Source organism: Pistacia vera, unplaced genomic scaffold, assembly GCF_008641045.1.
Source record: "Pistacia vera cultivar Batoury unplaced genomic scaffold, PisVer_v2 Contig340, whole genome shotgun sequence".
In the NCBI taxonomy this organism is placed as follows: domain Eukaryota; kingdom Viridiplantae; phylum Streptophyta; class Magnoliopsida; order Sapindales; family Anacardiaceae; genus Pistacia; species Pistacia vera.
Genome location: NW_022196158.1, coordinates 617,983 through 641,875, shown reverse-complemented (window position 1 = coordinate 641,875; position 23,893 = coordinate 617,983). Strand labels below are relative to the sequence as shown.

Below are 23,893 nucleotides of genomic sequence, written 5' to 3'. Positions count from 1 at the left end.
ATTGTAAGTTTTAATTACTCATAATCCCAATTTTATTCCCTATAGATAAGATTATACAAATTTAAACAGTTGTTAAAAACATATTCATAATCAAGATTAAATATATTTTTAAATATCAATACAAGAGAAATTTGAAAATGAATTTCAATGATCAACTCTTCAATTTGTACCTTAATCTTTTAAACAAGTCTTATTGTTTTCAACGACAATAATATATTCAAATTAAAAACCCACACGCAGAGAGAGATCATAATGTCTACTCTCAAATTTGTAATACATTTAATATAAACAGGATTATGATAATCACTCAAGGAAAAATGATTATTACAAAATACAAATTTCTCAACAATATACATATCATATAAGAAAAATAAAAACCATAAAACACTAACCGGCATAGTTCGGCTCACAATTTTTTGATAGAACTAATTGAGAATTAATATCAACAAATCTGTTTAGATGTTAATTAATCATATTTATAGATAAACTTAAACGAGCGTTACAATATATGAATCATAACGGGTGAAAGTCTGAGAAACCACATTATATTTAAAAGACACGTGGAATACATGCATATAAATAAAGTAATAAAAATGTATAAAAAATATGATAAATTAATTGAACATAACACATGTTATGACATATTATGTTACTAATTTTTCATTTTTCTAATTAATGTGACATTGATTTGCTGGTATGTAGGTGAAGTATGATTTAAGGAAAAATGATGTTTAAAATATGAAAAATTGGATTTTTATTATATCGGTCTATTTGCATAATAGTGAATTTACCACAGATTTAGTATAAAATTAATGTAAAATTATGGAAATTCCATAAATTTAAGACATTAATACGTCATTTGTACACGAAGGCCAAACACAGTCCAAAACCATTTTAGTGGGCTCTACTTGGCCACGTGACAAATCATATTTGTAAAAATTCTTGACACGTGAGATGCATGCTGCTAGGACTCTATGTGGACCCACGCGCTTAAGATGCATGCAGTTCAATGTTGGTCAATCATGGCCAAGCCAACCATAACTCTTGTATTTATCGATTCCACGTGTCACTATGACTTGAACTGACTCACTCCATGTTATTGAAACGTGTCGAATTATTATAGCTGATTGAACGCCCCGGTGAAACAAGCCTATTTTGAAGAAAACAAATATGACTGTCAGAGAGGAAAGGATTTAAAAAAAAAAAAAAAAAAAATTAAGATAGCCGATAGGTGCTGAGAGAAGAGAGAGGAATGGAAGACAAACAGGAAACGCCTAAAACGACGTCGAAGGTACGAAACCGATACTTCCATTCGACTCATGTTTTTCAATAAAAGGTTACCAGACGAGCTCGTATTTTGCTTTGTTGTGTGTCTATTAATTATACGCAATTTCGATTAAAATGTGTCCGTTTGCCGAGAAAATGCAGATGGGAGAAGTAGGAAAAAGAAAGAAATGGGAATGTTTTGTTGTTATTTAGTTTGATGTTTCATGACTCGGGAAACGAGAGAAACGTATGCGTGGCCGAGCCTAAGTACAAACTCCGTTTGGCTCATTTTGAGTTTTGGCTTGTCTTTTTGTTGCTGTAAACCAGAAGAACCATAGGCTTGAAGATTCCTCAACGTTTTGTTTGTTTTGTTGGGGAGGAAATTGTCAGAAAGTTCTGGTTTTTAGGTAATGAGGATTGCCGGTTTTGGTACCCAGAGATGTTCAATTTAATTGAAGGAATGTGTTTTGAGTCTGTCTTAGTTCACTGTGGAACTGAATTGCTTAAAGAATTCATATAGTTTAGAAGAATTTGGTTGGAGTAGATGCTTATGCCGGTGGGTCTTAGCATTAGAATTCAATAATGTTAATGTGTAGAACCAACATTAACGGTGTCCGTTTTGTTATATGGATGCATATTTGTGGTTTGTTTTGGAGTGTTATCTTTGTTTATAATACCAAACTTGTATGAACTGAGCTAATGCAGCTAATAATATACTCTATGTTTTGATCTACATGTAAATGTAGGCACTTGATGTTTATTGCTCTTGATATTTCAAAACATGTCTTGACTTAAAATTTTGGTCTGTTTGGACTGCTCGATATGCAAACTTTAGTAAACAGCATATTTTCTCGAGGTATATCAATAAGATGTGACTATTCTCGTAGGTGTATCTTATGGGTAGGAAGAACTGATTGGATTCATATTTTGAGCTTCCTTTTTGTCCTTGCCTCTAATTCCGCGTAGACATGGGGTATGCAAATGCTAGTTTGACCTGTAAAGTTGGATATTTTCCCCTTTACAGGGTCATTTTTTAAGAATTTTGTGAACCATTTCTTTTAGGAGGTGTGTGGTTCCAAATTGAAAATAACTTTATAATATACATGAAGCAGGAGTTTTACTTGCTTGATTATGCCTTGCCCCATGACTTCAATTGCATGTTTCTTTACGCTTTATTTATGAAGAATCTATTATGTATATACCTATCTGTTCATAACTATTGAGAAATATTTGTTGAGTTTGGGTTACTTGTGCTTCAGTGACTGCACTGTTGATTTCCTGCCTTTTGATTATGTTTTTGATGTTGTTTTCAATTTAAGAGAGAGGAGAATAAGGGCTTGCCCAAACTTCATTCAGAACTTTCTGTCTTTTATTGATATGCAGTATAAATATCTTATTTACCTTTCCAATCGTTCATCAAGAGCTGGTTGAAAAAACACAAAAATGAAACTTCCTTTCCCAATGGGCTGGTGTACTGGTAGGATTTGTCTGCAATTTCTCAAGAAATTTTACTGACTTATCATTGAATTAACTTGACAGAAATCACGTACAGGAGCAGCAGCAGGAGCAGCTAAGAGGTCTATTGATACATATGCTGCTCAGTGTGAAAAATGCTTGAAATGGAGGGTGATTGATATGGCAGAAGAGTACGAGGAGATTAGAAGTAAAATTACAGAAAAACCTTTTGTTTGTGAGCAAAGACCTGGTGTTTCCTGCAAAGATCCTGCTGATATTGAGTATGATGACACTCGAGTCTGGGTCATTGACAGGCCTGGCCTTCCAAAGACCCCTGAAGGTTTTCAGAGAAGCTTGTTGCTTAGAAGAGATTTCTCAAAAATGGATGCTCACTATGTTACTCCAACTGGGAAGAAATTAAGAACTCGTAATGAGGTAGCATCATTTCTTGAAGCAAATCCTGAATACAGTGATGTACCCCTTTCAGAATTCACTTTCACTGTCCCGAAGATAATGGATGATACTATTCCTGAAGATGTTGTGAGAAAGGGCTCTGCCACTGCTGATGGTAAGAAAAGAGGTAAAACATCAAAGGCTGTTGTTTCAGCTGGAACTGCTGGGGATTAACTGTTAGCTGCCCTTCATTTATTTTTTTCTTGGGCCACGTATTTCTGGAGTTACATTATCGAGAATTGATTTTTGTGCAATTGAGCTGCTCATGTGTCGATTGTGAGTAGTACGAATCAAGACTTAGTTGAGTAGTGTGTGGTACAATTGAACCGCTCACCTTGCCTTATGTTTTTGTTTCTGTTTTATCGGCACTGTTCTATTATCAGAAAGGATAATTAGGGAAAAAGGTGGTAACATTTGACTAAATTTTTTGGTAGAACCATGGCCTCAGAAATAGCTAGTGTTATGGTGGAATTATGGTGTGGCTAATGCTATAGTAGTAAATATGATGTTAATAAATTTTGCTTTAGGATTTTTTTTTTTTTTCATTATGGTTGCATGCATATCCTTGTTAATGTTTCAAGGACCATGTGATCCAATTTAGCGTAAAAGAACGAGTAGAGGCACAGGTGGAACATAATAGTTTAAACAAGCCCTTATCTATTACTCTATTTAAGGCCATGTTGATCAAAATGAAAGGCGTTGGATAATTCCTGAGTCAGCTGACAATATTTTCATCCCATTTAATTTAAGAATGGTTTGCTTTGATACTGCAAAAATCAATTAGTGAAAATTCTGTGCATTGGAGATAAACCCATTTTTTATTCGAAAGTAAATACATATTTGTTAAAAAAAAAACAGAAAAAACCTAGCAACTGAGAAATGACAATGAACATGCAGTTGGATCAAAGGTTCTATTTGCATGTCTGAAAAATGTACGACTCAACTCTATTTAATATTGTTGAAAAGGACACCAGTGCATAAGAAATATTCTTTCACTTTCCAATACCCTTAACAGATTGTACAATACCTGTGTGGTCTGCAGATTATATATACATGGAAACTTCAAAATCCTATGTTTAAGCCCCTGGCCGAAGAATGATACCTTCAAGACATTTCTTACGGTCACAAATTGAAGAATCGGTATTTGTTTGACCATAGAGTGTAGGTTAGGTCCTATGCAGCATGAACAGTTTCAGCTTCCACAACCTAGTCTGGTTGGTGTACTCGAGCAGCATGTGTGGCGACTGTAAATTTTCACTAGTGTCCAGTAAAGGACCTCTTCAACTCCATGCTCACCCTGCTCCTTTGCGAGTATATATCCTCACAGATGGCTACAACCTACATCAACAAAATATAACCAGGTTTTGGTTAGGAGAAGAACACCGAGTCAACAAGTGCTTCTCCATTAACCTCTTTAGGCATCAAGGATAAAAATCAAAGCAAACTGACAAAAGCAACTACAGGACACATTTATGCTTTAAACCAAAAAGGAGGCAATTATTTACTTGTACATGAAAATTGAGAAACTTCATGTGAAGGACTCATGACCAAAGGAAACCTCCAAAATGTGAATCTAATTTGTTGTTTCTATCTAAACATAAGTAAAAGAAGAGAAGAAAAATCATTGTTGCATTTTCACATTTACGGCATCCTTTATTGTTGCAAATAAGAATAAAAACAGGGCCTCAGAAGTCAGAACAATTATGCATTTACCTGTCACAGGAAGGCAGATTCTCATAAGGGATTCTCATTCTTAAGTCGGAGCATTGAAGTCTGATAAAACGGCCAACAGCAAGCACAAAGGTTATGTAGAGACCCCAAATGCTGAACTTGCTGAGAGTGTCGCCAAGAATACCTTCTGAAGCATTTTTGTAGCATTAATAACAATATGAAAGAAAAACCATAACATGCCATTAAAAGATACACGTGACATAATGTTTTTCTAAACTTACGCGGTGGTGTTTCCTCAGAGACTACAACTGCTATGGGCCCTGTCAAACCTCCACAACCCCTTATATCGGATGAGTTGATATCATGGAAGGACCACCAACTGTAATCTGCACGATTTAGAACAAGATCTGCACTAACTCCATTTACCTGTAAGATAAAAATATACAGTTTTTTATTAGTAACTGTTCTAAGGTTGCTCATAACATTGTTTTATTAACACTGATACACCATAGACTAGTCTCTATGTAACATTTAACATGAGCCACTTTTTTACCCCACTAACTGAGAAGTTAGTAGCTTAAAGTGATTTTTTTGATATTTGACATAAAAATAAAACCCAAAATTTTAAAAAAGGCTTTTCAACTAAAATTTTGAAGATGAACAATTGTAATAAAGGCAAACAACCTAAAAATATCAAACCCTTCTAATCAGCAGCATCAATATAACTTGACCACTAATCATCGTAGTAAAGCATCACATGATGCCAAAAGCTGATTTATACAACAGAGATGAGTTTATTTAACAGTGAGAAAGAGGAGAGAAAGCTAAGATCAAGAGTTTCACCTCTGGTTCAAAAGGTCTGACATCACCAGAACCAGTAACACGAAAGTATCTTGGATAAAGATTATATATGATAAAGCTGTTAGCAGAACCATTGAGGACTTTTTGAACATCTGAGGGTTTCGGAAGATCCTGAGCATAAACATCTTTTTCATATTTCACCACTTCCTTGCCTTTAGGTCGATCTCTTGTAAGTACCCAAGTAAAACTAATATCAATATCCTTATCCCAGTCAAGGGACTGGATAAATCTAGTCTGAACCACGTCAGGAACAAGCCACAAAATACTTGCATCCGATTGACAGCATATTAACTGAATATCATTCTTATTATATGTATCCAGATAATTATGGGGATCAAGATTAACTTCAAAATTGAAGTTATCCCATTCGAGCTTTTCACAGAGAGTGGTTTGATACAATGTCAACCTTCCACCCTTAGTCTTAATATCAATTTGAACACTGGCATCTTTAATGGGGTTTGCAATGTTTGTTGGATTACCACTGCTGTACATCTGTAAAGGGAAAAATTATAACATTACAAGGATTAAAACACAATTGTTTATATTTTATCTTCCTAGCAGTAAATAAGGCAAGCATGCATGTTTTAAGCTCATGAATAAAATGAAGGTTTTAGATTACAAACAATGGTGACACTCTTAGAAATTGCAAGTCCTGAAATTTACTCTTTTATTGAAACTTATCACAAAGCTCACTATTCATATCTTTCTATATAATTCTAGTAACTAAAAGATGGAAAGCCAACTGCCTTCACAATTTTAATTTAAAAGTTGGTTTCGGGTCTACATTCCTACAAAAGATGAAATTAAAAAAAAAAAAAAAATTATTTGCTAGAGGACTTGGCATAAGAGTTTCATCATACAAATGGTGCTACGTCTTTACGGTTCTTACCAGCATAGGAGCCCATATAGTACAGATTAATATGAAGAACAGACATATGCCATTGCAACATTTGGTCATTAATGTTTGCTTCTCTCCTTGTTTGTGCTTAGCTCTATTCAAGACTGCATCACATTTGACGAGGTACAGACTTGCGTGTATGTCCTCCAGCTAGGGATAGATCATAGAACCATATATCAGCTTCAGAACTAAGCAAGAAAATAATCCAATCAAATTGCAATTGCTAAAAATAGAAAACTAAATGACCTAACTAGCACGTGATGGTTTATTCTATGACAAAAATGTTCCAATAATTTAAAGAATGGTAGTCACAAAGTTAGCAGTTACTAGCATGTTCTGTGTCAATGGCAAATTATGATGTTAAAGGATACAAAGGATGCTCTATGTCAACAGCAAATAATGATGCTAAATGATATAACATTACAGGGACCACTGCAAAGAAATAACATAGACACAGTAATCCATTTTTGAGAAATAACATCACTGAACTTCTAAGCAATTCATATTTAACAATGATACTCCTTCTACTATCCTCTTTATGCAGAATGACCCTATATAGGGTTGGGGACGGGGTGTCGAGGATGGGCACCAATTAAGAACAAGAAAAGGTCAACTAACTGGGATGTCAGATGGCGGGATAGAATGATGAATAAAATCTAAACTTTGACTAATTGGGTTGAATTGGAAGTGGCCACAAAAGGCAAGTTGGCCTATGGTCTGAACTGTAGGAAGAGAATAAATATTGTCAGGAAATCAACCCATAAACTTAAGTCATACTGTCAACATATCAAATGGTATTACATATGAATACGGAATTATTAAACACTCTCAGTCACAAGCAAACCCAACAAAAAACATAACCAAAAGGGCCAGGCATGGACCAGAACCTAAACCAGACAGGAATAACCAAACAAAAGGAAGAAAATCAAACTTGGTTATGGTAACATGCTATTTAATCCAATACAAAAGCTCAAGCTAATTAGGCTGAGTCCCCAACTATAGTATAAGCAGCCACATGAAACCCACAATGAATAGTAGACCAATATGGGATATACACAACACTCACAGAGATGGCTTTTTGTGGCCTAAAGTTAGAAGCCTAATGCCTTAGATCTCTATTTAAAGAAGACTGAGGTAGACCGAGGCCAACTAAACATGGAAGAACTCATTGGTCCTCTTAAGCTAATTCAAAGTCAAATGTGAAAGCTGCAAGCCTGCAACTACCAGCATATCCCCATCAGACTCATTTGACATGGTATTCACTACTCAGCCAAGATATTTCTTAGCCCAAAAGGGCTGATCTAATGTATTACTTATAAAACTTCCTATGATAGTAAAACACTTGTAAAGTTCTACTTCTGGATTTTGTACTCTATAATGAAAAGAACAGTATAATACTGCAGGTAACCATAGAAATGGCGGTGCATAAATTAACAGCCACAGGCTTAACTCAAAAATGCAAACTAAATTTATTGTAATGCTATAATATAATATCATACTTACCTTCAGCCAGTCATACATGGTCAAAGATGTGGATGTGCATGACCAGTCAAGTACACATCGCAGTTCATATAGGAATGGTAGGGCACGATACAATCTATAGCCAAGGTAATTAATTTGTGAAACTTCACTTGTCAAAAACTGTCGATACAAGGTGCTTTTGTGAGGAATCCCACACCGGATTTGTATTGCCTGTAGTGCTAGAGAAACTGCTTTTGCAAGAAATATAGCACGTAGAGCTAACCCTCCAGCATGTTGATGGGAGGGCTCCATGTGCCAAGCATACTCTGTAACTGAATATGTAAAGAGAATAAGGTTGAATAGATAGAAAATCACTTTTCCTGTGGCAAATGAGCAAAGGTAAATTATGCGATCAAGAACAATCAGGAAGAAGATGATCTGCATGAAGAAAGCATTTCTTTGGTTAGATTAATTGACAATGTGGAATAACCCAGAATGCAAGAACTGACAACTAAAACACCAAAGCTTCTCTTGAATTCTGATATGAAAAGTATGACAAAAAAAAAAAAAAAAAAGCAAAGAAGGATAAAATTACCATTAAGATAAATACAAACTCCTTCGGAAACTGGTCTTCAAGCTGGTAAACATCAAGAAATTCACTTTTATTTTTTATGACAGATTGGTAAAAAATGGCAACTAGGAAGAATACAGTCAAATCAGCACAAAAAATGTAGGCATAGAGATCAATTTCTCTTTTGCCTCCCCCAATTACAGAGAGTATTTGGTATGGAAATCCCAAGTCTTCAACAAACCCAGCACTTTGTCCTTTAAGAATCTCTTTCGCTACATCGGCTGCAGGAGTTAGTGACTTGTACCACTCTGCTGAAGCACACCCAGACAATGGTGAGGCATACACCACCTCCAAAACAACCAACGCAACATTTGGGTTTTCCAAACTTCTTTCAATGCTTTGAACATTAACGCTGCTAGTGAATGGGCAAAGACTCGGGTTTTTTTCTGTGCATCTCTCATCATGAACAATTTTGAGCAATTGGTTTATTCCAGACTCGACCCTCTCTGGCTGTATCCCATCTTCTGGCCACAAGTGAACATCCATAGATAGCTGGACAAAGTAAGGAGGAGATTCTGCTCCCTGAGTTAGTGATGTCCAGTACCTGAAGAATCTTCTGATTATCAATTTTACACCATTTGTGATTAGTTGGAGCAGGGCCTGGACCCTTTGGCTCCAACTATAATTCACAAGCACGACTTTCCCACTGAAAGTACTTCTCCTACGAAAATTGAAGTATGTCGAGGGTATCCATTCACTGTCTTTCGCAGTTATAGACCTCTGTAAGAGGGTAAATAAGTAGACAAGAAAAAGAGGCAATGAACTGATAACAAACGACGCACTGATTTTCTGTGAGGGAAATCCTAATGCTCGCAGCAGATGTGAATTAATACTTAACCCACAGTGCTGGATAATAATTTGGTATAGATACTGAGCCAAAATATACATTTCAGTGTAAATTAGCATGATAACCCAGAAGAAGCAACTTGGGCCAGTATGCACACATAGAGCATACAAGAACAGTGCTGCAAGATACACCATTGAAAGCAAACTGAAGTTCCATAGAAAAACAAGAACAAAGCAGCAATAACACACAAAATCATTATTAGATCGCATTTGGGACCATATGTGACGGAATATCCTTCCTATCTGCAAACTTGTAGTATCAGAACTCTTGTCAGACTGCACCGAAGATGAACGATCCAGAGACATGTGCCTCGTATTCTGGCTCTCCATTTCATTGTATGCCTCATCCTCAGCAGTGGATGGCTCAGTCATGTCAGAATCTTCTGGAGTGATGTTCAAGAAGTTCACAAGGTTGTTAACAGCCTGATTTCCAATAGACTGTACCTGGGAAACTCCATCCCCAATAAGTTGTACTGCAGAAATTAAAGGATTTTCCTTTGCTTGGCCTTTCACATTTTTGTTTGAATCAAAATATGCAGTGTCAGTAAAATCTTGTTCGATCTCGGTGATTTCACAGAGAGGCGACCCCAGTGAATACTTTGGAGACTCCATTGCAGCAGGAATTTCGGTGTTGACACTAGTAGGTAATTCATGCACTTCAAATAGGAACTCCGAATTTGCTTTTACAATCTGCTCTTGCTTCCTGATAGGGTCTTCTCCTTTGATTGTGGCCCCAGATTCAATATTTGCAGAAAGAGAAGTACTCCTCCTCCTTCTCAGGCCTTCAGTATCAGGAGTAATTTTACCACCATTAGCAATCGAGTTCATGCTGTGAAGCTGTATTTGCAAATTGAGCATCTCAGATTTCATCTTCTCCACTTGCAAGTGACGCTGGCGTATTGTTTCCTCGCTCTCACGAATATGCTGTAACTGTGCAGTTTTCCAGGCAGCTTTCTTCTCTTGCTCACGCACAATGGCACCAATTTGCTCTGCCTCAAGATACCGTGAGACATAATCAAACTCCTGGGAAGAGAACATGTATGATTGAAGTGATACCAACATGAATATGATAATCTCAACAAGCGCAGATCTTGCAGTAATACGGAAGCCATAGTCATACTTATAAAATCCAATCATCTCAAATATATAGTTTATCGTTTCATACTTCCCCAAACTAAATTCCCCCACAAATGGGGACTGATAAGCAAGAGAAAGAATGATTAGGGCAAAGTTGTATATACGCAAGACCTTGAATATTTTGTTCTTCTTCTTCAGGATTTCAAGTCTCATCCGAAAAAAAACAAGAGCAAAAGCAAGATAACCAAGGTGCAGAATGTCATACTCCAGGGTTCCAGTAATCAAAATCAATGCAAGCACAAGATCCAATAGATGGCAGTAACAGTAAAGCCTCAGATAGTCAAGAAAGGTCCACATGCTTTTAGTTTCAAAGGAAAGATCCCTCCAAATGAATGAGTTTTTACATTGAGAAATCATTTGATGATATGATGATGAGCCTGAGAAACTTGACACAAGATCAGCACGGAGCTTGAAACAAGCAAGCATGAAGACTGTAAAATAGCTGATAAGCATCCGGGGATCATCAACCACCAGTCCTATAGAAAAGTGCACCCATTTAGCTGATTAAATTAAATGACTTTAAGCACCATAAAACCCAAAAATAAACAGAAGTAAATAAATATACTATCGATAAGACAATTAACATAAATGGCTTAGAATGCACTTCCAGAATTAGGCCAACTTAAAGGAACCAACATAACGATTATGAGCTGAAGGTAGAGAAAACCTCCGGAAAAATCTTTGGGGATTCTTATCAACCATATATGCTAGTAGTTCTTCAGACATTAAGGATATTCAAACTAAAAAAAGAAACAAATAGTTTGAGCTAAAAATCAGGCATGTAAAATTTCTTACAAATAGAAAGAAAATAAGTAGCATATCTATCCATCTCTACGGGTATACATAGAGGTGAAAGTGTTGGTTGGGCTAAAACACTGTTAACAGAATAAAAAACACAGACACATACACACACTAAAGTAAATTGTTTTGAGAGTAATACCCAGCCAACAATTCTTGCAATATTGGAAATTTTGAGCTGAGCTTCTCCAGCAGTCATGGCAGCGTACACTAGGGGCACCTGTGATATGTTGATTCAAAGGCGACATATTCTTCCAGATGGCAAAGTATTCCAGGATGAGAACGGTAGCAAACAAGAAGACCAATATGGGCCACAATTTACATATAATTCGCTTTTTCAGAAGAACATAAGCAGCAAGCAATGCAATGTACAGCAAAGAGATGGCATTCAACAGAGCAAAACTGGCAAGAAGCAGTGCAATCATGTTTAGCTCAAGGCCAAAGAGATTAAACACGTTCTCTATCCAAAACTTCATATATATTTTTAAGAGGGTCTTTTGTGTTTCAAATCTCTCCTTTCTCAATGCAAGAATACACTTCTTGTTCCACTTATGACTCTCCTTGGTGCTCCCCCAGATATATCCAAATGAAAATATTTTAGTGCCACTACCCTCAGAACCTCCCGGTTTGGAGGACACAGAATTAGGTGTGTGAGCCTGATGAGAAGTGAAAGATGGCCATGAATTACTTGTCACACTTTTTCGTTTGAGAGAGAGAGCACAGGGATCTGGTGATGGCTTATTTTCCTCATCAGAATGAGAAGCATTAATGAGGACATCTTCGGCTGAGACAAACAGTGGACAAGGCTCCTCCCACTTTCCTTTGTTTAAAATACTACTAGGCATCTTCTCCAACCAACGGAAGACATTGTACTGAAGGGTACATGCAGCAATCACGAGCACTTTTCCCCTCAAGCCTGATTCTAGGCCCCAAAAACCGGGCTTATATACATGCAAACCCAAAAAAAGGGATAAATCAGAGTGCTTTTGCCCAGGAAACATCCCTGCTTGTTTTCCCCACATCTGAAACAGATACTCAGTTGTTACTAGAAGCCCTGTGTAAATTAAGGATGATTTGGATGGGATCCGAGAAGCTTTAGGCAAAGTTGAAAAGATGACAACGCCAAGTAGATACACAAGGCCAAATGCACTAATTGGAGATAAAGAAGCATAGAACAATGCAACAAACAAGATCTTCTGGCTGTGCCAAACTAGAAACCGTTTGATGAAACCTGGTAAACCAGAATGCAAGAGATTGGAATCATCTAGCCTGTTATACTTGCTTTGTCTCCTTTCATAACTATAAAGTTGCATCACAATCAAGACTGCTAGAGATTGCCAAACATTTTTCAGCAAAGAAGCTTCTGAATTGTAACCCAAGTAAATATCAAGATCTGTTAACCTGGACAACCAAATCTGAAAGCTGGGGAAACTACTCAAGCTATAGATGAACACAAACACCGTAATAGCATATGCTTTTAAAGGGAACCATAGGCGTCTTTTTGTTTTCTCAACAAGTTGCCTTCCAATAATCCACACAAGGAGAAGGAAGATATACCCAAACGATATATAATTGGGTGTCACTAGGTACACTGTGAAGAGAATAGTAAGAAAAGCAATGTAGGTCCCACATGATCGGTACATTGAAAGAAACTTCTGCCCAATTGTACTAAGAAACGATGCTATCCTTCTCTCTGGAAGAATGTAAAAGAAATGACTGATTAGTAGAATGAAAGTAGCAGCAAAAGCAGTAGTGCAAGTGAACCAGTCAGAAAGAGCAGGCAAGCAACCAACTACAGTAAGTTAGGTTTTGATACTGCTATTCTTTAGAACTTCAAGGGTATAATGTTAACTAATACAGATAATAACTATATTCTCATTATAATATCTAAAAGGAATACATAATCTCTTGTAGGGTTGGCATCAAGCTCAATACTGGTCATAAAACATCAAACCATGGAAGATCCAGCTTGATTCTGCTAATTAGCTCCATATATTTGACATAAGGCTTATTGGTTTTATTTCCACTTCATGCAGTAGTGCAAGTGAACCAGTCAGAAAGAGAAGGCAAGCAACCAACTACAGTAAGTTAGGTTTTGATACTGCTATTCTTTAGAACTTCAAGGGTATAATGTTAACTAATACAGACAATAACTATATTCTCATTATAATATCTAAAAGGAATACATAATCTCTTGTAGGGTTGGCATCAAGCTCAATACTGGTCATAAAACATCAAACCATGGAAGATCCAGCTTGATTCTGCTAATTAGCTCCATATATTTGACATAAGGCTTATTGGTTTTATTTCCACTTCATGCAGTAGTGCAAGTGAACCAGTCAGAAAGAGAAGGCAAGCAACCAACTACAGTAAGTTAGGTTTTGATACTGCTATTCTTTAGAACTTCAAGGGTATAATGTTAACTAATACAGACAATAACTATATTCTCATTATAATATCTAAAAGGAATACATAATCTCTTGTAGGGTTGGCATCAAGCTCAATACTGGTCATAAAACATCAAACCATGGAAGATCCAGCTTGATTCTGCTAATTAGCTCCATATATTTGACATAAGGCTTATTGGTTTTATTTCCACTTCATGCTAACCTCAACTAGCTTACAATTGAGGCTTTAGTCAGGTTGTTTGTTTTAATTTTTAATTTTTTTTTTTTCTGTTTAGTCCAGGAAATAAACTTTCTCCACCAAAATAACAATTAATTTCAACCCATTCCAAAAGTCTGCAGTTTATCAAATGGATATTTTCATACCAATGGTAAAACAAAAACTTTTAAGAAGACAGTCAGACTTCTGAGCCTACCAAACTGCATAATTATAGCACTCTCACGTTTATTAACATAACTTAAAATACTTGGATGGAGTAAATACTTGAGTTATCAATTTGCAACTACTTCAGAAAATTTGAAACGAATTCTGAATTCTTCTGCAATTCTATACAAAGTCAAACAATAAGATTAGAAAATATGGATGAAATTATACCATAAGAAGGATTATCATGGCTGTATTTTGTCGTCGAGGAAGCATACACTGACAAGAGGACTGATTTGCTCAGACCAGCTTTTAAAATACTAAATCCAACTGGAGGGCTAGGGGTATGCTGCACAATTGCTGAGAATGAAAATAGCATCTCAAAACCATGGTTATGAATTGCACAGAAACAAACAAGCAAAGCTATTTCCAAGAAATCCCAGGAGCTGTCTTGTTTGAGAAGACCTGCACCAATTCACATAAAGATTGAATAATTTAATGTTTAACCTTCTTGCTGAGACCTTAATAATGGATATAGATATAAAAGATAAAAATTGTCTCCTAAAATCAATTGAAGCCATAACCACATTCGCGTAATATAACAACTCAAATTGGATGGACTGGAACAATAGCATACCCAGCTGTAAAAGAATTTCCATACTTAGAGAGCCTTTTTGCTCGAAAGCATTAGAGATCAAATCAATCTGAAGAATGTACAAAAGTGCAAAATGAGCTTCACACAGAAGAATCAGGGACTCGCGTATCTTTCTGCTGATGTTGTGGCTCAAAAGATATATCAGAAAGAATATCACTGAAAACACAAGTCAATACAGCACCAATTAGAAATGTTCCATAAACTCATGTCAAAGCATAAAGTTGTTATCCATTTTTATGTTACTATGAGATGAAGGATCAAAAAGCCTTGTAAGGAGGGTCAATATTAAAAATTAATAACAAAGCAGAAAACAACTTGTTTACATACTATACACAGCATGGACGAAACCAGGTTTCATTGCAATGATAAATATAAGCGCCAACATGACAGCCCTAGAGCATTTGCACAATCCCCAAGCAATTGTGGCTACAACAAATACCTTGGTCTCTTGTTCCACTGTAACAGAAGGATACAAAGAGAAAAATATGTGTATGTCAGGAAATGAAAACCAGTGATGAATGAGTAGAAATTAAAGATATAAAGAAGGGATGACTAAAATGTTGTATTCCATCACCTTCAACAGTTGAAGGTTCATTAGAAGATCGCCAATCCTCATCAGACAAGTAGAGGAAAACAGAGTTGTTCACAAGATTACCCAATGCAACCAAAACGCCAAGACAGAATTGAGCAAGCAGAAAGAAACCAGGTATGGGATAATGCCACAGCCCAACCATCTCCCAAATTTCCATGTCCTGCATATGAATCCAAAAAATGAATTTCAACAATTTTTTGTATAGTGTAGAAGATTAAATTTCGTGCCTGAAGAGAAAACTACCTTTCCAAGTTTCCAATTCAAGAACACAAATGCTACATTGAAAATGTATGTGCTAACAGCCCATAAGAGAATGAAGACAAGCAGCATCCCATTTAACCGGTGCAAATGGAATAAGGAAGGGAAGGCATATATAATGTAGCCAACATATGCAAGTAGCCCAAATGCACAGACACTTGCAAAATGGAAGCTCCAAAAGGAAAGAGCAAACAAGGAGACCTGTCAGATATACACCAGAAATTTTCTTCAAAAAACAATAAACAGGGATATATACAACTGGAAATGAAATTGAAATAAAAACTTATATGATTAAGTCAACAGCTATTGTGATGACCGTATGACAGCTTGAAATTCTTTAGCTAATTGAACAATAGACAAGTTCAGAAAGCAAATGACAATGTCATTAATATATACCGGAAAACCGTACGTGAAGAAGTTGATACTAAATGTTCGAAAAACTGCTCCCCTTAACAAAACGTTTGAATGCCGAATGCCAGATCTGCAAATATAACATCTAAATTCAAAATAAAGAGTTTTTTTTGACAAAGAAAAGTATCCAGGGGCAAATGAACATCTATAGTTCAGTAAACCTTAACAACAAATTAAAAGCACCAACACATGAAGTAAAAAGCATCTTGTTAGAACAACAAATTACAAAGCAAATCAAAACAGGACATGATCACTCAAAGGGATTTCAATCCACTTCATCCTCCAATCTATTATAAATATGCAAAGTCATCCATCTTCAATCTGGAACCTTTAACTTTTTTTTCTTTTAACTTAACTTCCTCATGTTTATCTACCTTTTTCTGGGACTCAATTCTTATGATCTTAGGTAGATTTTGACCATTCATCAATTTCACTATTTATAGATAAAGAAAACTCCCAGTAACTGCAACAATGAAAAGGACAGTGAGACATCAGATATGCAGGGTAAGAAAAAAAATTCCAGCAATTTGACAATGGTTCTTAATGAGGACCGCTTAGTACCATCTCTCCAACACACATTGCATTATCTAAGTAGTTTCTCCATCAAATTGAATTGAAATGGCTGGCAGAACATGTAACTGTGTAATGAGATCTTGCATGTAAAACTTTACAAAAAAGTCGCAATCTTCTGAATTTAAAAGGATTGATGATTAACATATTCTTATGATTTATTTTTCATAAACCTATAAATTACTCCCACGCAAAATGCATAAAAACATCATTACTTAAGGACTCAAAACAAAAACCAAGTCCAACTTAAGGACACATAGTTCTAACTCTTGCAGGCAATGCCAAGTTAATTGTATGAGTATCAGATTTTTAGATACTGAAGTACAGATGCAAAAAGTGGACACAGCATAAGAACCAGAAAGAATATGAATCTTTCAAGCTTATTACCTTGATTCACGAATGAAAAATGAATGTTTGGACGGCAGAAGTTGCTCTGTCAAGCTACTTTCTCTAGAGGACATAATAAAATCCATTTCCTCCAAATCACATCTAATCCAACATAGCTGCATCAGTGGGCAGAAAGTTAAGTGTACAAGCAAGCACCCAAGAGGGAAACAATAGATATGCAAAAGAAATGTTATCACAACAAAACATTTTAATTTCATACAAATTGCACAGATATTTTTAGTTTACCATTTCAACTTCTCAATGCATATATTTTGTTAACATAATCCAAGGCTGAAATTTGTAATTGGGGTGTGGTTCTATTGTTGTAAAGTAAAATTTTGGGCTACCATTTACCAGTAGCCAAAAATGATATCAACAAGAATGACATTTGCTACAAAAACACCTTCCCACCAGTAATTTATGCTGTCTTACATCTTCTGAAAAAATAGAGCTAAAATAAGGGAGCACTATGTGCAAAGTATTGCTTTATTAATTCAAATTTGCATGAACACTCTGATAAACAAACTACAGGCAAATCAGACCTACACTGTCCGTATACTATAATTTACCTCAAGATTATATTTCGTATACAGTCCACAACTTAATCTAGTTACTAATTCATCATTCACTTTCAGCACTGAACCTAATCATGTCTGTAAGGTGCCCCCACATACAGTCCCCAACATTCAAGCTTGCATATCTGGTAAAAAAACTACAATCAGAAAGAAATTTTATAGAATATAGCAATATAACATATAAGAATTGAACAATAGATTCTAAAGATATAAGGAGAATCATTTTCGCTTCCTAAAGTGATTTTCCAACTAATTTTAAACAGAAATGACTTTATATTAGCATTACGGATACATACCATGATATAGAAAAGTACAAGAGAAAACCCACAGCAGATTTCGGGCCACTCGGACCTTGCAGATATTTTAAACAGACCAATAAAATCAGCAACCCGTAGAAAAATATTTGGGAAATTTACTGGGAGCTGATAGACATAAAGTAGGACGATGTTAAAGCCTGCATACAGCTGAAGAGGCCTCCACCACCTGAGAAACCACACACACAAATGTGAGCCAACAAAGACACCAAAGGCTGTTCATCAAAAGAAAGAGATAAAGTGATGAAGACATCACTCAGCAATGTGTAGACAATCGAAAACAATAACCTGAAAAGTCCAAGAATATTGCTGGTTAAAGACCAATCTACAACACCAGCACAGCTGCCAATAAAAAATGGTAGAGAAACCCATGAAGGATGACTAATTCCCACAACCAGTTGAACAGCGGGCAACATCAAACAGGAAGCAACCCTAAGATGAGAACCTGTCAAATTGCAGAACACAAAATAATTCCAAATCAATTCATTTAAAAGAACAAAAAAGTAAAAATAAAATCTATTTGAGTAAAGATTAAAATGTTTTTACAACGAACAAAAGTTCAGGAATGGATTAGCAAGCATGAGCAGATTATGAATATGAACTACATAAAATTAAAATTGAAATGGAAAGCTGAATACAAATGACTAAAAACCTAGGAATTTCCAACCCTTGAGAAAGAAAAGAATGAAACGACAGAACGTCTCCTCTTTTAGAATATACTGATGATTCAAAGTCATTTAGGCATTATTCAGGTTACAATTTTGATAGACTAGTCCGCAAAACAGCTTGCTAGCATGGCAAAGATCTTAGTTATGTATATTTTGAGAGTGTATTAGAATATTTAGTGGCTTGACAAGGGTGGCTTCATTAGTTGGAACCATATTGAAGAGTTTTCAATAAGCAGCTATATTTCTAAATAAAAATCATCTTTCATAAACAACTACAGAATTCAAAGTAAAATGATGGCAAAGAGAATGCCCCCAAAGAAGGAAGTTGATTCGGTAGATGTTCAAGCACTATACTATAAACTTTTGGGTCAATTCAACTTGACACATGGCTTCACAATGTCTTTGAAATCGTTCAAGTGAATTATATACAAAATATGTAAGCAGCACATAGAAAAGAAAATCACTGGAAATATTGTTTTCAGAATTTTTCAATCAACTAAAAGGACCACCAGATGACAGTCAAAGACTTTTGCCTCAAATTGCAGAGACCACCATAGGAAATAATAACCTTTCTAGGGCACCAAACCACATTCAGCCTACTCTCATCCTAAAGGTTACTAAAATAGATAACACAGATTCATAGCAGTAAATTTATTGAGCACAGCATTGGGCAAGGATGATGTTAAGTTATCACTTGACTCAAAAGTTTAAACAGATAGGTCAAAGCTCAACAATAATAAATATTTTTAACCTCTAATAACACCCCTCATGTGCTTTGCACATTGATCTCAACAATAATAAAAAAATTTAACCTCTAATACGCCCTTCATATGCTTCGCACATTGATCAAACAAAACCACAACCATAATCACCTATAATATATAAAATATACAATGCGGAGACTCGAACACAAAACCACTTAATAACTTAGGTTTTCACCAGACCAAAACCTTAAGTTGCCAGGTCAAAGCCCAAAATAGATTTCAGTTTAAACTCTAACAATATGTAATCAGGATGTTTTGCTCCTCTCCTTGGTACATCATAATTAAACAACACCAATAAGTTCCTATATAAGACATTGCATAATGCAAATTTATGCAATAATCAATGAAGCAAACAGTAAAACAGCTATTGAATAGACAGAGATGACCAAGTAAAAGAAGGAAAATTGAAAAAGAGCAAACTAAGCAACACAAGGGCAATAATTAGAGTTTTAATGAACCACTTACAAACCTAAATGTTCAACAACTGTTAAGAGATGACCCCAACAGGAATTCTGCCATGGCTCCGGATCAAATTTGTTCAAGTATATATCAACTAAAGCAACAAAAACAGATAATAGTTGGGCAACCAAGAAATATATTACAGAGGGGGATCTCCAGGACTGGACTCTGCAAAAGCATATAAGAAAGAGACAAGACATCAATTCATAAAGAGGCAAAAAATGAACAAACGAATGAGATTAAAATGAAAATTAATTCTTACATCATAAAACCAATAAGCTTTGCCCACCAAGCGTCTGCTATACTCCATTTATAACCCTCAAATGTCCATACTATAATATATATCACTTGACAAAGAATAACAAGTAGAGAAAAGATAATGACAGGCCAAAGTAACAAAAATCTTCTTCGAAACTGAAATCCTACAGAAAAGAAAAATGTTATATTAGTGAATTAAATTAATAGGAAACACAGCAAACAAACAAAATGAATAGATGAATTTGAGAATGCAACAATTAATTATGTGTCATTTATACACCAACACAATCATGATTCAAAAACCTAAAATTAAAGTTAAAAAATAATTCTTTTTCTTCTTGGAAAGTTATAATTATTTACGATATAATTTAAAATGTAGTTAGTTGCTTGTGAAACTAAGCCAAACACTTAATAAAGTGGATTCAAATAAAAATGGACTTATATAAATTCCCAATCTAAAATGACAAGGCTTCTTGCCAGTTCACTAAAGCTACTCTTACAAAAGTTCTCTTATATTATATACACTGCAATGTAATTTGTCCATTTTACCATAGACAAACTTGAATATTTGACAACATGTCCATGCCATAAAGGGTATCATGGACCATGCATGGTTGCAGTTAAATGGTTAACCTGCACAATAATCCACATCAGGTGATAGCAATCCCTATCTATAAGTGACTTATTTCGATCCAAGACTTCCTAACTTAAGAAGGAAAATTAGAACAAGTTGTAAGAGCAACAATCATTATGAAAGGTCTCTTATGTACATCCATCAATGACATGGCAAAAATCATTACATAAATATTTGATAATTGATCTTGAGACCCAAAAAAAAAAAAAACCCTCAACCCCTGCCCCTAAACCTGTAATTCAGGACCCAAAAAAAAAAAAAAAATTGAATGCGAAACATCAATATTTGCGTAGGTTCACACAATACTCAAACTGATGAAAGCAGTAACACTGAAATCAAACAGGTAAATCTTACACAAAATTGGTTACCTGATTTTGGAGCAGTAAATTGAATAAAAAGGAAAGCTATCAAATCAACAAGGGAGATCAAACTCCAATTGACTAAAGCAGCTGCAAGAAACAGGAAAATGTAAGTCAACAATTATTCTGCCCATGAAGCAGGCGGACATAAATACCCTTCTACAAAAATAATGCTTCGGGTTTGAGAACATCAATTCACACATACACCTAACAAAGAGAGGGTTACAAATTGATGCATCATATCTATAAATAAATAGACACAAAAACACAAACACAAATAGAGAAACACGTGTAAAGAACAGAGCACAATATTAGATATGGTTCTTAATTGTAATAAGTATAACAGCCTGAGTGTAACTTCACGCAATCATTATCATTCACCCAAAATTGTGTATTTAGTTGAGGCAGTCCAATGCTTATAAACTAGTGTAGACTTTAATTCACTAGTAGAGGGGAATGTGACAATAAATTTTGTATCTACGACTCCATGCTGAGAGTAGGCAATGTTCTTTTCCTTTTTTTTTTCTACAGATTTCAAACTTGAAAGTTTAAATCAAACCCCTCTCCGCCATATTGTGAGTGGGATTCGATGCATATACGTTGCAGGAACTTGCAAGTTTTGGCATTCCACCTACATATTTCTTTCCTTTCTAAGTTCCAATGTACAGCCTGGAACACCTTAGACCAAGACAACCCTCAAGTAGGAAATAGACAGCCAATGACCTCAACTACCAAATAGCCTTACATATTTCTTAAGTTTCTAAATTTCAAAAGGAACAGAATAAACTAAAACATGAGCACACTGATATAATCAGTAGTGTTGCACCAAAGTAAAAGAGTGAAAAACCATGAAGAATTCAAGTACAAAATAATTTCTATTTGTCCATTCCATGCTTTCTTTCCATGAACCACAAGGCATCATCAGCGACGTGTAACCTTAAGTTGATGGGTCTAAAAGATTAGCACTCTTCAATTGAACATATGAACTAAAAAATTCAGGGCATAACTCTACACCCAGAGAGTATATTATAAATTTAATAGCACAAGTTCATGAAGAGTATATAATAAATTTAATAGCACGAGTTCATGAAGTGAACTCAAATAAATCAAAAGAACTATGATCTCGCTATACAACAAATCAGATACAAATAACTGAAACTAATTAAACACTTAAAAAACAATAAAAGGAAAATCCAAAAGTGTACTAAAGTTACCTGTATAGGTGATGATTTCAATCATATTATCCCCTTAAATGATACTAATAGCTCTAATATGCAGTTATTACATAAATAAAAAAATAAAAGATAAAATCAGAATCCAATTAAAAAGTGTACCTGTTAGTAGGAGCAAAGGCAACACAAACCCAACAAGAAAATCCCCCATGAGAGCCACGAGTACGATCACTCCACTCTCGCCAATCTTTTTAGCGTCCAATTCATGAATCCGTTAATGGGTTCTCAAAAGTGAAAAAAAAAAACGAAAACCCATTTTGCAAGAAACCTAATAATTCAACAAGGAAATTCACAAGATATTAATTCGATAAAAAAAAAATTGAAACAAAGTTGATAAGGTTTTCTAAAATCACGGTTGACATCAACAACTTTGATGTAACTACTAACTACCAGTCTCAAACGTAAAAAGATAAAACAAAAACAATGAATGAAAAATAAATGAAGTGAAAATTGAGGATCTGTAAACTTAAAAAAAAAAAAGAAAAAAAAAAAAACAGTAGGAGTTCCAATTAGATTTACGCTGTAAAGATGGTTTGAGCCAATGGGAAAAAGAAAAAATATTTTCTTTCCCTCGTCTTTTTCCCGTTTGAGACTTGGTGGGGACGATGATTGCTTGTTTGCTTTAGATGACAAGGGAAATTAGGCGCAAAGAGCAGGGGTATAACGGTTATTTATAGGTCAAGTAGGTCGGTTGTACAGCTGTTTTAAATTTTGAATTTGTGATACGTTGGAGCCAATTCACTTTAAAAGGGCAAAAATAACCTTTAGTTTATTAATTACTAATTTTTTGTTTTATTCAAATTGAGAGATAAATGCGTTTGTTTAGTATTTCAGATTATATTTTTGAAAAAGTAAGGGTTATTTTGGTTCATTATTTGATAGTTTTTAGAATAATATTTTTTTAAAAAAATTAAATTTAGTGGGTATTACGATGTAGAATTTTGAAAATTAACAAAAATATCACCTATATTTGTTTATTTACTAAACACCCTTATAATAACATATTCAAAGTTAACAAAAATGCATCTAACCCACTCATTAAATATGGACAGCCGGCCACCACCACCAAAAGGTGGCCGGAGTCATCGTATCAGCCCATGACCAGCTGGATCTTGCCGTTCGTACGTCGATATAGCCTTTTTCGGCCAGATCCACAATGGATCTGGTCAAAAAATGTCAGATCTACGGCTAGATGTGGTCATTAACGGTTAGATCTGGCCACATTTGGCCGTCAACGACAGCAAAAAATACGGCCGTCTTTGATGGTCAACGACTGTCTATGGCCAAAGATCTAGCTGTTGATGGCCAGATCTTTGGTCGTAGATCTGGCATTTTCCAGCCAAATCTACTGTGGATCTGGCTGAAAAATGCTAGATCGGCGCACTACCCACCAGATTCAGTCGGTAGTACGCCATTACACTAGATTCCGGTCAGCTTCCAGTAGTGGTGGCCGGAATTTGGTAAATGTGGGTTGCTTGGGTGTTTGTGTCAATTTAAAAAAAAAAATTGGG

The 23,893-nt window shown here is 35.4% G+C and overlaps 2 protein-coding genes across 7 annotated transcripts; one reads left to right on the top strand and one right to left on the bottom strand.

The window, feature by feature from the left end:
- Nucleotides 1–1,224: 1,224 nt before the first annotated feature.
- On the top strand, nucleotides 1,225–3,689 carry LOC116138406 (methyl-CpG-binding domain-containing protein 4-like). Its single transcript, XM_031424114.1, has 2 exons — nucleotides 1,225–1,291; nucleotides 2,806–3,689. Exons 1-2 carry the CDS (start codon nucleotides 1,253–1,255, stop codon nucleotides 3,346–3,348), a joined length of 582 nt encoding a protein of 193 aa, XP_031279974.1. The 5' UTR covers nucleotides 1,225–1,252; the 3' UTR covers nucleotides 3,349–3,689.
- Nucleotides 3,690–4,201: 512 nt separating this feature from the next.
- LOC116138412 (piezo-type mechanosensitive ion channel homolog) lies at nucleotides 4,202–22,737 on the bottom strand. Of its 6 annotated transcripts, none has more exons than XM_031424122.1 (20): nucleotides 22,485–22,715; nucleotides 21,160–21,240; nucleotides 20,162–20,321; nucleotides 19,910–20,067; nucleotides 18,297–18,453; nucleotides 17,991–18,177; nucleotides 17,120–17,235; nucleotides 16,148–16,247; nucleotides 15,737–15,952; nucleotides 15,476–15,653; nucleotides 15,229–15,357; nucleotides 14,884–15,057; nucleotides 14,478–14,711; nucleotides 11,620–13,170; nucleotides 8,661–11,155; nucleotides 8,108–8,503; nucleotides 6,596–6,754; nucleotides 5,689–6,198; nucleotides 5,127–5,271; nucleotides 4,202–5,032 (listed from the first exon to the last, which is right to left on the bottom strand). In XM_031424122.1, the coding sequence occupies exons 1-20, from the start codon at nucleotides 22,531–22,533 to the stop codon at nucleotides 4,884–4,886; spliced, it is 7,344 nt and encodes a 2,447-aa protein (XP_031279982.1). In that variant the 5' UTR covers nucleotides 22,534–22,715; the 3' UTR covers nucleotides 4,202–4,883. The 6 variants fall into 6 exon arrangements, with proteins under 6 accessions (XP_031279982.1, XP_031279983.1, XP_031279984.1 ...); XM_031424123.1 differs by having other exon boundaries at nucleotides 16,148–16,232; XM_031424124.1 differs by lacking the exons at nucleotides 20,162–20,321; nucleotides 21,160–21,240; nucleotides 22,485–22,715 and having other exon boundaries at nucleotides 19,906–20,035.
- Nucleotides 22,738–23,893: the final 1,156 nt, after the last annotated feature.

Excerpts from the sequence above, each read along its gene's own strand:
- LOC116138406 (XM_031424114.1), top strand. The coding sequence starts at position 1,253 with ATGGAAGACAAACAGGAAACGCCTAAAACGACGTCGAAG. Across the intron at positions 1,292-2,805 it reads CGCCTAAAACGACGTCGAAG|AAATCACGTACAGGAGCAGC; the intron begins GTACGAAACCGA and ends TTAACTTGACAG.
- LOC116138412 (XM_031424122.1), bottom strand. The coding sequence starts at position 22,533 with ATGGGGGATTTTCTTGTTGGGTTTGTGTTGCCTTTGCTCCTACTAACA. Across the intron at positions 20,322-21,159 it reads ATTTACTGCTCCAAAATCAG|GATTTCAGTTTCGAAGAAGA; the intron begins GTAACCAATTTT and ends TCTTTTCTGTAG. Across the intron at positions 15,058-15,228 it reads TTTCGTCCATGCTGTGTATA|TGATATTCTTTCTGATATAT; the intron begins GTATGTAAACAA and ends TTGTGTTTTCAG.